Below are 12,809 nucleotides of genomic sequence, written 5' to 3'. Positions count from 1 at the left end.
GAGTAAAGTTCAGTTAGTAATAGAGATTTAATGATCCACATTCTCAATATGTAGAAACTTTGTTTCATTAATTAATCAGTTAATTTTTTTTTATAATAATGAACACATTTCTGTAGCTTTCACAAAACAACTTTTTTCATATTTTTTATCATTAAATCTTTGTTATGGTTTAAGATTTACTCTACCATACTTCACAGAAACATGTTGCAGTGAGAATTATATATGCTTTTTTATAGTGATGTATAATCATGGCTAGCAAAATGAACATGAACCAGTCACATAAACTTTTGTTCTAGGGACAGTAGAGAATCTTAAACATTGTTCTTGTCAAGTAAAAACATCCTCAGTTATAATAATTAATAAAGTCTCAGAGAAAACGGTTTTGAATGATCTTTCTTTTGAGAATAGAAAATTTCATTGTATTGATTTGTTTTATTTATAGAATTAGAAATAGTTTTATAATATAATAAAAAATTAAAATCTAAAAGTTTAGTATTATTTTCAAACAAATTTTTAAAATGAAAAAATTGATAGTTGTTTTCTAGATCAATAATTTGAAACAAGAAGTTAGGTAATCACAAGTGATGATTATAGTAAAATTTATAATTTTCAACAGATGTTTGCTAACTTATATTTTGTTCTGAACATGCTTTCGGTCATTCTTTTTCTAATGAATATAAAAAGATTGATATTTTGTCCTTAATTTGTGATTAAGAGTGTATATGAGTACATTTGGTTACAGAAGCTATAAAATATTAATGTTCTGTTGTATAAAGTGGTCTAGAAATGTGGTATTAGTGTAAAAGCAGCTGTTTGGTGACATTTGTTATTTGCAATGCCATGTCAGTAAGCACTTGTTATGGAATTTATATAGTGCCCATAATAAGCTTTTATGTGTGTGCCATGAATTATCATGGTTGTTTTTTGTTTTGAACACTTATTCATCATTCTACTTCTCTACAGTTAAACAAAAAACATTTTATGGATGAAGAACATTCTTGTTTTGAATCTTCAGCATTTTGGGGTCCATTTTTATGTTCTTTAATTCAAGTTTTACAAGTAATTGTCTCAGAAAAGTGTAGCATTACGTTCATAAAGCAGCCAGAACAAATTGTAATTAAAATATTTTTGTAGAATATAATGTGATTGGTATTAACATATTTTTCATTTTAAATTATTTATGTTTATATACATTTTTTTGTGTACAAGGAACAGCCATTGATTTTAACTTGTTTAAGTTCCCATTAAAATACATATATTTATACATCTAGTATTAGCTATATAAGTTGCATATATAGTATGACATTAGGTTGTTAGTTTTTGCTAATTAGGTTCTATGCCGTATTAACAAGTGCTTTTTCATTCTAAGTCTTATTGTCATTGAACTTTGAGTAGGTTTATCATGTTTTTCCGATTTTACAGAAAGAAAGTTTATCATTATTTGTTACTTCTTGTGTATGATAACATGAGATACAACATAGTATGTTTAGTTTGTTTCTTTCTGTTACATTTAACATTGAATTTTCATGCATGGCCAAGGTATTTTATTTCCTTGTATTTTATGTTTCCATAAACATTAGTTTTTGGTTGTGCTGAAGGAAAATTACTGCTAATAACTTGATGCTTTTTAAACAGTAATGTAATACAATAATTTTGTTACAGATGTTACTTTCCTCTATTAGATATTACATGCAACTTGAGCTTTGGATGTTTAGGAAAGTTTTAGAAAATCAGGCATGTTATAGTAGGTTACATTTCTCAAAGAAATTTGCTTTTGTGATAATAGTTCAAACCAATAACTAATATTTTTGTGTTCCTTCAGTAAAGTATATTGTATCATTTATTTATTGTTACTTTCATTAACAATATTGACAGTACTATTTAATATAATGAATATTATTACTTTACCTTTGTTGTTTATTATTATACTTTTATTGTAGATATTATTTTACCTTAACTTTTGTAGTTAGGACTAACATAAATCTCTTAAGCTGGATAAACATCATAAGATATTGAGATAATGGCTGAAAATATCATTAACAACAAGAGCAACCAAAGGATGAAACATTGTATGCTAAGCCTTATAAGTATGTATGTAAAGAAAGTATATTTTACTACCTTTTTATATGTTCATTCACATATGCAAAAAGATATACTTTTGAAATAAAACCATTTTTATCAGCACAACTTAATTTCAATTTTAGTGATAATGACTAATGTTCAACTTGTTACAGTTTTCTGAAAACGTTTATTGAAAGTTGAGCATGTACTTTTTATTTAAGGTTCTAACATATCTAAGAGATTACACATTGCTCTTTGCTCTGTTTAGTAAGTGAAAACTACATTTGATAATATTCTTGAAATATGTTTAAACCTCAATCATTTTAAGAAAGTTTGATGCAAAAAGTATTGTTAACAAATTCGTTCTTAATCAAATGTACAACAGTTTTCATTACAACATCAAATAACTGTTATTGAAACAGGATAATCTGGAATCATTGTTTTTCTTAATGATTATGCCTTACCTGAGACTAAATGAGTGTATATAAAGCTGAAAGGACAATGCTGTTTGAATTCTAGTAGCTAATGTGTTTTATGTGTAAAAAAGTTGTTTGTTTTTTTTAGTGATATTAAGTTGTAATAATGTTACAGTAGTTTAATTATTGCATACTAGCCTGCATGATATGGTGAGACTTTAACCTTAGAATTACTGGTGGAGCCTATAATAATCCTTTCTGCTTTTTAAACACATTTTTATCAACTATTTCTGTATTCAAACCAACAGTAGTTTAGTGACTTTGCTGGATACAAAGCTTTTAGTATTATGAGTCTTACTAGTAGCTGTAAACAAAAATATCAATATTGTAATGAATTTTATTAATTAATGTTGAGGTTTTATATATATTTTCCATATAAAATGGTTTATTTCATACAGTTATAGAGATTTATTTACTTTGAGAGTCATAATAGAAGAGGAAAACCGAAACATTTTATAATATAACATGAGATGGGGATCCAACCAGTTGTGAATGATATAAAAATAATTTGGTCATGGAACAAATGGTAACTTCAGAATTTTTTTATGAAGTAATTTTAAAAAACACAGTCAAAGCGTGACAAACTGTAATATCTTAAACTAATTTTTTCTTTTTCATTTTGAATCCGTAGTAGATAAAAAGTAGCTCAGCAGCAAGTCTGAAGACTTAATGTTAAAAAGTAGGTCTTATTGCTCACTGTAGACACAGCACACATGACCCATTGGGTTGTTTTTTGTTTAACAAAAAAGAAATCAGAAATATGATTTGAAGATTAAAAATGACTGTTTTTAGCATACAAGTACTGTAAAGCTCTGCACTTGGTGATGAAGAGATTCATACTTTTCTGTATACAGTTATACGGTTTGTTTTTTATTTTCCATTTCTTTCAGGAGGACTTGAAAACTCTTGAAGTGGAATGTTTCAGCCATTTAATACTTACAGAAGATAGTTTGAAACAGACCACAACTCTTGTGCAATTTATAGAAAGAACTGGAAGAAAAGCTCCTCTAAAGCTGAAGGAAATGGCAAAGAAGTACCAAAATGTGAGTGCTTTAATATAGTTTTAGTCTTGCTGTTTTTTTTTAACTCGATTTTTCCAGTTTTCCAGTTGTAATTTACTTGTATTTGTAGAGGGTTTTAAGGTGCTTACTTGACATCTCAATAAAATAAAAAATGGGAAATTTCTATGTTATTTTTGTTTCATAAAGAACTAATATAATTAGGGTTTCAACTATAAGAATCATGATCTTGTTTTTGATTTGCCCTTTCCCAGGGTTACTAATGATGAGAGAAATTCCCCAAAAATGATATAACTCAGGGAAAACTGGTGAATTAAATAATAGCTTGTACTTTGTATTTACTGAACTTTTTATACATTATAACCATCTGACATGAATGGCTTTGATATATAGGAAAATATGTTTTGTCCATGGCAATGAATAAAAGTATGATTTCAAGTACTTTTCATCTTACAGGAAACCTGTATTAGGTGATTACAAAAATGACAAGACTGAACTTCTCTTTATAACAATAAGGTAAAGTTGCCTTATTGATTGAACTGCTATCTTTCAGTATTCTTACAGGATAGACATCTCTGTATAGAACTTGTATGTCTCTTCAACAGTGATGGAAGTTTACCACATCCACAGAATGCTGTCTGTTAGCTCTTTTGCAATATATGATGATTAGCTGCCTTTTATGTACATGTTGACCATTATATCAGTTGATCACTGTTAATGGTTGATTTTTTTTTTTTTTTTTTCTGGAAACAGTTCAGTTTGGGCTGATACTATTTTTCATGATTCATTACACCTATAAGTTATTTAATTTTCACTGCATATCAACTCAACATAGAAGAGCTGAAGAGCTGTGGTTGTTTGAATGAACTGGCAATCTACACAGTCTAAAATGACAGATTATTTTGCTTCAGAAAAGCTTGCAATGCAAGGATTCAAAAAGGTAAGGAAATAATTGTGTTTTTAATACTAAAACTCTAATATATTATTAATACAGTAGTTACCAGATATGCATTCTTTTTGTAAGAGGACAAGTTTTATTTGGAATAAAAGAAGACTTGCTAACATGAGATTGAAGTGCACAGTTTCCACTCAAAAACATACTAAGTTTTCTCTTAATTATTATTATATATGTATCTATATCTGTTTACTAATTAAATTTAGAATTGTATTGTTAGCATACAAGTGAAATTTCTCAATCACTTGATGTCATATTTAGGTTTGTTGTTAAAGGACATTATGAAGTAAATATTGTAGGTTTATTGAACCTAGTGCTTTGTTTGTGTGTTGAGAAAAAATTTCCTATATTGGGAAGAAGTCTGTCTTCAAAATAATGCAATATTAGTTTCTTTGTATAATGTGATTGGAGTATATTTGTGTATTTTCTTTAAAACAGGGGAGATGTTTGTGTTTATAAACTACACATTTTTTTGTACTACACAGGAGATTAACATTGTATTTTTTTGTATGAAATAGTTGGTGTTTAAGGAACATACTTAAAAATACATTATAAGATGAGTTAGTATATTAAATAACATGCTTGAGAAGTAAGTAAGACTTTTTTTTTAATAATCTCCAAAGTAGGGTAAAAAGACACATTGTTTTTTTAAAAATAGATTTAGGTTTAGCAACATATGTTTTATTTTTATTTCTTACAGATGGTAGAAGGTCAGCAAAGCAAAGCAAGTTCTTTTCTGAAATTGACCATGGTACAGAAGAGTACCATTAGCTGTTCTGCAGAAATTAACTTGGGAAAAAGAAAACCACAAAAATACATCCACTGCTTGCATAGAAGTACAAATAAAGAAAGAAGGGGAGGAGGAAGTAAGTTTACATGAAGTGTTGAAAAATCAGCCTAAACAGTTGGAAGTGCTACATAAGACAAAAGCAGTGGTAAGAAATGAATCTGAAGCAATTGACAACAAAATTCGTGAGATGTTTACACAGTTGATCAGCCACTTGTTTTAGTGTCTGATGCTGGTTCTCAGTGCCTCACTGGAACCAAGATACAACGTAAGTGAAAATTTTTCTCGCTCACGCATACTTGGAGAAAACTTCTGTGAAGTGGAACAGAAATAAAGGATCTGATAGCAACAACGAATGTTGGCTATAGCATATCTTTCAGCACTAACTGTTGGTCAGGAATTAATAGAATTTCTTGAGTCATTACAGCTCATAGAGTTGACAATGACTGGAAATGTCAGCTTTCAGTATTCAGTTAATGTCTGGATAATGTATACTGTAGTAGATAAGGCAAGTTTTCATGGATATGTTGTATCACTGGAAGATGGACACAGATTGAGTACTGATAGTTTTTAGAGATAATGGAGCAAATATGGTGAAAGGAATGAATTTGATCTACATTCCTAAATTAAGCTGTACTGCTTTTACACTATAGTGTGGAATTAATGATGGTATCTCTGGTCAGAAGTCAGTGACTAACATTCTGGTCATTCTGTAGTAATTGCAACTTATTTCAATTACTTACATTTATAAGATAAATACAGGGAGATATTTCTCCAAATACAACATAATGCAATCATGTCCCAACTTATTGGATCTCAGTGTTTCACATACTATAGTGAATGATAGAACAGAAATGTGCATATAATATTTTACTGCAAAGAGTACAAGTACTTTTCATATTTGTCAGAGTGCTGATCAGTTCAACATTGCCTCACATCTACTAGAAACTTTGACTTCTATTTAATAAATTCCTTTCAAAGTGGGCAAAGCTAGTACCTTTGCATCCTGCATAATTTCTAGTATCATTGTCCTCAAATGACCACTTCAGGAACAGGACTCTTCCTGTAAAGGAATCCATATTATATACAGCACAATGATGGAGAACACTGCTAAATGGTCTCTGAATTAGAAGATGTTAAAACTATGGTACTTGCATATGCAGTTGAACCTCACTATAAAAACTTGCATTTTCATATGCAGATACCTTAACGAAAGCCATGGCATGGCTTTTAGAAGAAAGATCATGACTGGGAGAGCTTAAATGCATAAAAATAAGCAAACCATGGTATCATCACAGAGAGTTTGGTGATTATTCAAGAAAGCAAAACAAAAAGACAAAGAATAGAATCACCATCTGCAACTATTATGTATGTTGTATATGAGTGTTCTTGGAACAAACAAAGCAACCAAAATCTCTGAAATGGATGTTAAGCTTGAGGAATAGATTGTTCTGTAAACAAAATAGACAGTCAGACTGTAAAAGTAGCAAGTCACTGTAGTAGTGGAAGGTAAATGATGAGTAATACAAAGTGGTAAAATCAGTGTAATTAAGAGAGACAGCCATAGGTCATAAAAGCAGCAAAACCACAAGAGTAGTGAAAAGTAACTGATGAACAATACAAAGCAACACTGACAAGAAAACTTGCCTGAACTCCAACTTCTTCCATATCAAGAAAACATGTCTTCAGCACTATTTGCAGTATTTATGATGATAAAAGAAGCACTAAGGAAGTGATAATTATGAAAATTGTATTTTCCTCCACTTCAACCTGCAGCTCTTTAAATAGAACTAGTACAAATAAGAAAAAGAACATTGAGATAAGTCTGTCAAGACTTTAAAAACAAGTGTGACAAAATAAAAGGTAACTTTGTGAATTTTTGTATACATGAGTTACACATAACAAAACGTTTAGTTATGTTTATCTGCTGTTCTCATTTATTTTGACAGACTAGCAGAAATGCTGACATACAACCAGCTGATTGTGCTAGTAATTACTAATTATAATATTAATACTTCATTGTAAAAAAATTTTAGAAAGTGAATATTTTCTTTAAAAAAAAAAGCATCTTTTCTGGGAAGTATTACATCAAAAAACTGTTCATATTGTTCTCTTTAGTAATGTGCAACTGATTGCATCAAAATGATGCAATGTACATAGCTCAAGATTTTCATAAATTTTATTGATATAAACTAATTTCTAACAAGGTGCCTTACTTCTTCTCATGCGTAACTATTCTTGTTCAATGGTGTCCTCTGTTCACAAACATTTTTTCACTTGCCACAGGCCTTTCACTCCCATGTACCCCTCGATTCACATGGTTTAACTGATTCTTACATGCAAATTATCATGTGACAAATTTTCACTAATAGGATCCCTACCTTCTTCTGATATTGCTTGACTTCCTCCTACAACTGCCAAACCTATTTATGATGACTTAGATTTTGTCATTTTTCTACCACCTGGTTATGGCTTGCTTTTCCAGGCCTCTACTACAACATTTACTAGGCCTACATCATTCTTTATAAGACACTTTCACAGTTTATTTTTCTCCTTTTTGATATGTTATATTTTATGATGAGAACTTTTGTCTCTTTTGAGAGAGGGTATTTGCATGCCTCACCTCAACATGTTTTGATTCAGATTAGCTTAGCTTATCATCATACAGGTTTTCTTTATGATTCTATGTACTTAGAATCTCTGTTGCCTGTAAGGAGGCAGGCTCTGTTAATGATACCCAATTTTTTATTCCCCACTTAGTTTCCAAGTTTGATTTTATCCTGTCAACTTTTTTTTTTATAGAAAATGTTTGCCTTACACTTCCTTTCTTAGGCATTACATGGGATTTTCCTAGGATACCTCTTCCTCCTCTCTGTGATAGGGAATTTGTCATCTTTAGTTCATTCCCTTCACACATGACTTTTTTGCCTTTGAGATCCTCTGGGATGGGATGTTATTTTGTATCATTTGATTCTCATCTACTTCTAATAAAGACTTCTAGCTGGCTCTTTTACTCCACTGGTGTATCTGTAGGGATCACTTCTATGATTTTAGTATCATGTAGGGTATCTGCAATGCTGTAGTCTGTTTTTTTTGTTTAATTTTGAGTCATTGTTATCTTTATTAATATTCTGTGTCCAGTACTTTCCTTTGCTTTACCTGTCCCACCTGTGGATTTCTCCATTCATAGGATATGCTCAATGCTGATTGGAGTTCTAGTTCAATTAATTCCACATCAGTCGTATCTTGGTTTTTTCCCCAGTTTTAATATGTAGTCTTTTATCACAATTGGGTGGGCAATTTCTGCAAGACTGAGAATGAATGTTCATGGTACATGTTCTTATTTTTCATTTTTTTGGGTTTTTCACCATGTTATTCAATAACAGTTTCTTACACTTTATACTAGTTTTGACTTCATGTGTTTCTTGTCAGGTGGTCTGCATTTTACCTGACATTCACATTTTGGGTGATTTTATTAACACCACTACTTGAATGTCAGTTTATAATTTCAGTTTCTCTCATTATGTAAGTCTTTCTCCAAAGGTGATTTTGGTGATTCATGTTATTTTGGGTCAGATCTTTCTAAATGATCTTTCCTGGCCAACATAGATCTGGTTTTTTTGGCTGTTTTGGCTCTTCCAGTTCTTTTTATTTTAGATAGATTTTACTAAGTTACACTCTGGAGGCTGATGTGGAATATTCTTTTCATAATATTTATTTCTTGCTGTCTTCCACCTTTATTCTTGGCTGGATCTGAATGATTTTTTTGTCCCTTACATGCTAGGGTTGCTTCATTATTTTTTAGACTGATTTCCTATGACTCCATTTCTAACAGTTTCATTTCCTTGCATAACTCCTACATTTGTGATTCCCCTTTTTTCCACCCCTTGGGTTCAGCTCATGATTCAATTGGTCATGTATTCTTTCTCTCCTTCCCCCCATACTCAGTTCCAGGTGTTTGAATTAAATGGCGATACCTTTTACCTGCATCTCAACCCCATTGTCTGTGGGAAGTACTTTATCTTTTGTTCATCATATGATCATCTCCTGTTATTTGCCTTTTGTAGCTGTTTCTTACTCATTGGGGTATGTTCTTCCACCTGTTGCCATTTTACATTCTTTAGTGAGACTTTAGGTGGGTAAGATGTCTTTCATTTGTTATATATTATTTTTCAGGGCTTTTTTTTTTTTTTTTCCCAGGATATCATTCTGTGATGAGTGGTGCTTGTCCATCTATTCTTGGGTCACTTAGAATTGTACTGAAACCCACAATGTAAGACCATGCTGATTTCACTTGAATAATTTCCATGGCTATAAAATACATACTTTTCATTAAAATCACATAAACAAGAGATGAGGTGTTACACAAGATTACTTGAAGATTATTCCTAACAATATCTTTGCCTCATAAGTATACTCATTTTAGACCATACTGACCCATGGGGTCTGGCATGGCCAGGTTGTTAAGGCATTCGACATGTAATCCAAAGATCCCGGTCCCAAATCCCTGTCACACCAAACATGTTCACTCTTTCAGCCATGGGGCATTATAATGTGATGGTCACTCCCACTATTTGTTGGTAAAAGAGTAGCCCAAGAGTTGGTGGTGGGTGGTGATGACTAGCTGCCTTCCCTCTAGCTTTAGGCTGCTAAATTAGAAATAGCTAGTGCAGATAGCCCTCGTATAGCTTTGTGCAAAATTAAAACAAACAAACTAACTAACATATGGACTTCATGGGTAAAGTGAAGGGGATGGTTACTCATCCCATCCATTCTTTAGATTGAATAAATCTGGTTTGGTCTACTTTTTAAAATATGGTTTGATTTTGAGCCATTGCACTGCCTCTGGTGTGAACATTTCTCTGGACTCTTCATTACATCATCTCCCTCCAGGGAGTTCTTACCACTTTACAGTTCCAAGCCACTAGGGTGGTGGAATATGGAGGTATCTTCCTGAATGAGAGATATACAATCCAAACAATTAAAGACTCCAATCAGTTGAGGATAGGGCAGTGTTGTTTTCTTGTAGATGATATGTCCTCCAAATGTATGCTCTACTTCTGCTTGGTTTGTCCAATGGTATGGTGTAGCTTTTTAGTGTGATGTCATAATGATTGAGATCCCTTATCCTATCTCTGCATGGAAGTTGGTTTCAAGTGGTTGAATCATGGATGTAGAGCATAACTGATTACCATATGTCCTCACACATGGGTGCAATTGGGATTCCTAACAATACCCACGTGGATATCTGTTTGTAGTGGTTGAGTTTTGAATTTAGAGCTGAACCAATCGACATGATACTCACATACATAGTGTGATGGTATAAATCCAAATTGCCCCTTTGATTTGGATCCCTCATTCTATCCCTGTAGGGATGTTGGCTCCCAGCAGTTGAATTTAGGATTCGTTGCTGAATCAATCAACATATGCTCTTGCACCTGTTCAGGGTTTCCCTGGTCACCCATTAAGCATTGTGATGGTGGAGGGCTATGGTAGGGGTGTACATGCATGATGCTTTAATGTATTTATGCTGAGGATGTTACTGTGTTTGTGGTGGTTCTGGTGTGTTGATCTAAGTGAGATGTATATGTGTGTTATTTCACTCTGCTCATATGTCCTGTTCACAAGATTAGTGTTGAGATTTCTTCCTCTAATCAGCTGAACTTGGGGTGAAGATGGAGTGATAGTCTTTTCTACCCCTAGATGGATATTGATTCCTGGTGGTTGAGTTTTGAATTGCAGTTGACTTGAAAATGGTATGATTGTCATCCTGCCCCTTGTGGAGATAGGTTCCTGACAGTTAGGTTTTGGACAGAGTTGACTTACCATGTATGCTCTGTCATGTTCTAGATACACTACACATTGTGGCACATCTCTGATTTTATTCAAATTCTGTTCTTCAGGGAGATTGAAATTATAATATATTGTGGTTTGGATCACTGTCTAATCATTTTCTCTTTCCTTGGGATTTGCTCCTCGCACTTTTTCCGCTTGAATCTGTTGCAACTTTTTTACATGTGGGCAAATACATACATGATACAGAAGTGGTACATTCTTCCTCATTGAGTGTCATTTAGACACAAAAGGAGGAGGCTTTTATACTGTCTCTCGCACTTGCACCTCCACATATCCAATGTGGAATTTTAGCCATGTATGTGAGTGAGAGTAAGGTACCTCATTGGAAGTTATAATTTTCTATACTGAAAATGTTTTTCTGGCAGGTATTAACTTCTGCTCATACTTTTCACCTTTTCTTCCCACTGTCAGCTGGTGCTTATGTTTCTGCCTGAACTTGAAGTGTTAGTGAAGTAGAATAACATAAGTGAAATTATGGATGTGTGACACTACTTTTGCTGGAGGTTTGTAGCATGATAATTTGTATGCAAGAATAAGTTGAATCATGTGAATTGAGGGGTATGTGGGAGTGAAAGGTTTGTGGCATGCAAAAACATTTTGCAAATAGAGGGCAGAACTGAATGAGAATGACCATGTAGGTAAATGGAAGTAAGTACTTGTTGAAAATACAATTTCAGCATAAAAAATTATAACATTTTTATGTTTTAAAAGTAATGACCTTTATTGAAAAATATAGTATTTAATAACTGTGCTTTGGTGCTACATTTAAAAATTACATCAATAAAGATATAATCAATCTGTGACATACACAGCCCAGTGAAAATCATGTTCTTGTTGTAAAGAGAGTACTTTATTTAGAACTGTATTTTGTTATAAAGAAATGGGTGTTGCACACACAATAGTAATGTAATATTTAGAATTGTCTGAATCTTAAATATCTAAAGTGCGAAATATTTTATAGATTTGTGTTTGTTCTGGCATTTAATAGGTGGCGCCACGTTTCATAAGCATCAATCACTATTTCTTGTAATGAGATTTTGTTGTGTTTTGATACAATAGATGGCATTACTGTACATATTATTTTGACTTCTAGCATTTTGTGATGTTATTCTGTTCAGGAAAATTGTTCATGCTCATAAAATGTAGATATCAACCTGGACAAAACAGCGTTGGGTAATGTTTATAAAAGTGTATGTGCTTGCGAGGCTTTTCTGTATGAAATGAGTGGATAGATAGGCAATTTCTTTCTCTTCTAGGTTTTAATGAGTTTTGAATTATAGAACTGATATATCTTTTTAATGTTCTATCTGTTCTGCAACGTTAACTATTATATACGAAATTTACTTAAAATACATTATCTTTTCTTGTACTTAGCAGTTTGATTGGTTTTTTTAACTCGTTATAGCTCGTAGATTTATTAATTAGTCAAAGAAATAAGGAGATCAATAGAAGTCACATTTTATGTGGCACTACTTCACCCTTTGAGGTTTGAGGTCGAGTGATGAATCTAAACCTTAAAGTTTATCGTATAATGAATAATGTCTTACTTGCAATTTCAACACAGAAATTTGTTTGATCATTAATCTAAAATTTGATTTCTTCAATGAAGAGAAGATTTTTCTTCCTTTTTTCTCATTTGTGTATATTTCAATTAC

At 32.1% G+C, this 12,809-nt stretch overlaps 1 protein-coding gene and 1 long non-coding RNA gene across 2 annotated transcripts in view; both read left to right on the top strand.

Annotated features, from left to right (window-relative positions):
* Positions 1-12,809, top strand: part of LOC143256914 (putative ATP-dependent RNA helicase TDRD12) — a 60,216-nt gene that overhangs the window by 24,755 nt on the left and 22,652 nt on the right. Inside the window, exon 11 of the mRNA XM_076514763.1 lies at positions 3,428-3,580. Coding sequence (XP_076370878.1) covers positions 3,428-3,580 — 153 coding nt within the window. The remainder of the gene's footprint in view (positions 1-3,427; positions 3,581-12,809) is intronic.
* Positions 4,079-12,805, top strand: LOC143256917 (uncharacterized). Its single transcript, XR_013031607.1, has 2 exons — positions 4,079-4,496; positions 5,212-12,805. It is a non-coding gene; the product is annotated as an uncharacterized LOC143256917 (long non-coding RNA).

This window comes from Tachypleus tridentatus, chromosome 7 (assembly GCF_004210375.1).
Source record: "Tachypleus tridentatus isolate NWPU-2018 chromosome 7, ASM421037v1, whole genome shotgun sequence".
NCBI classification, from domain to species: Eukaryota; Metazoa; Arthropoda; class Merostomata; order Xiphosura; family Limulidae; genus Tachypleus; species Tachypleus tridentatus.
Note: the sequence above shows the minus strand (reverse complement) of the source record. Positions and strands in the feature narration are given on the sequence as shown.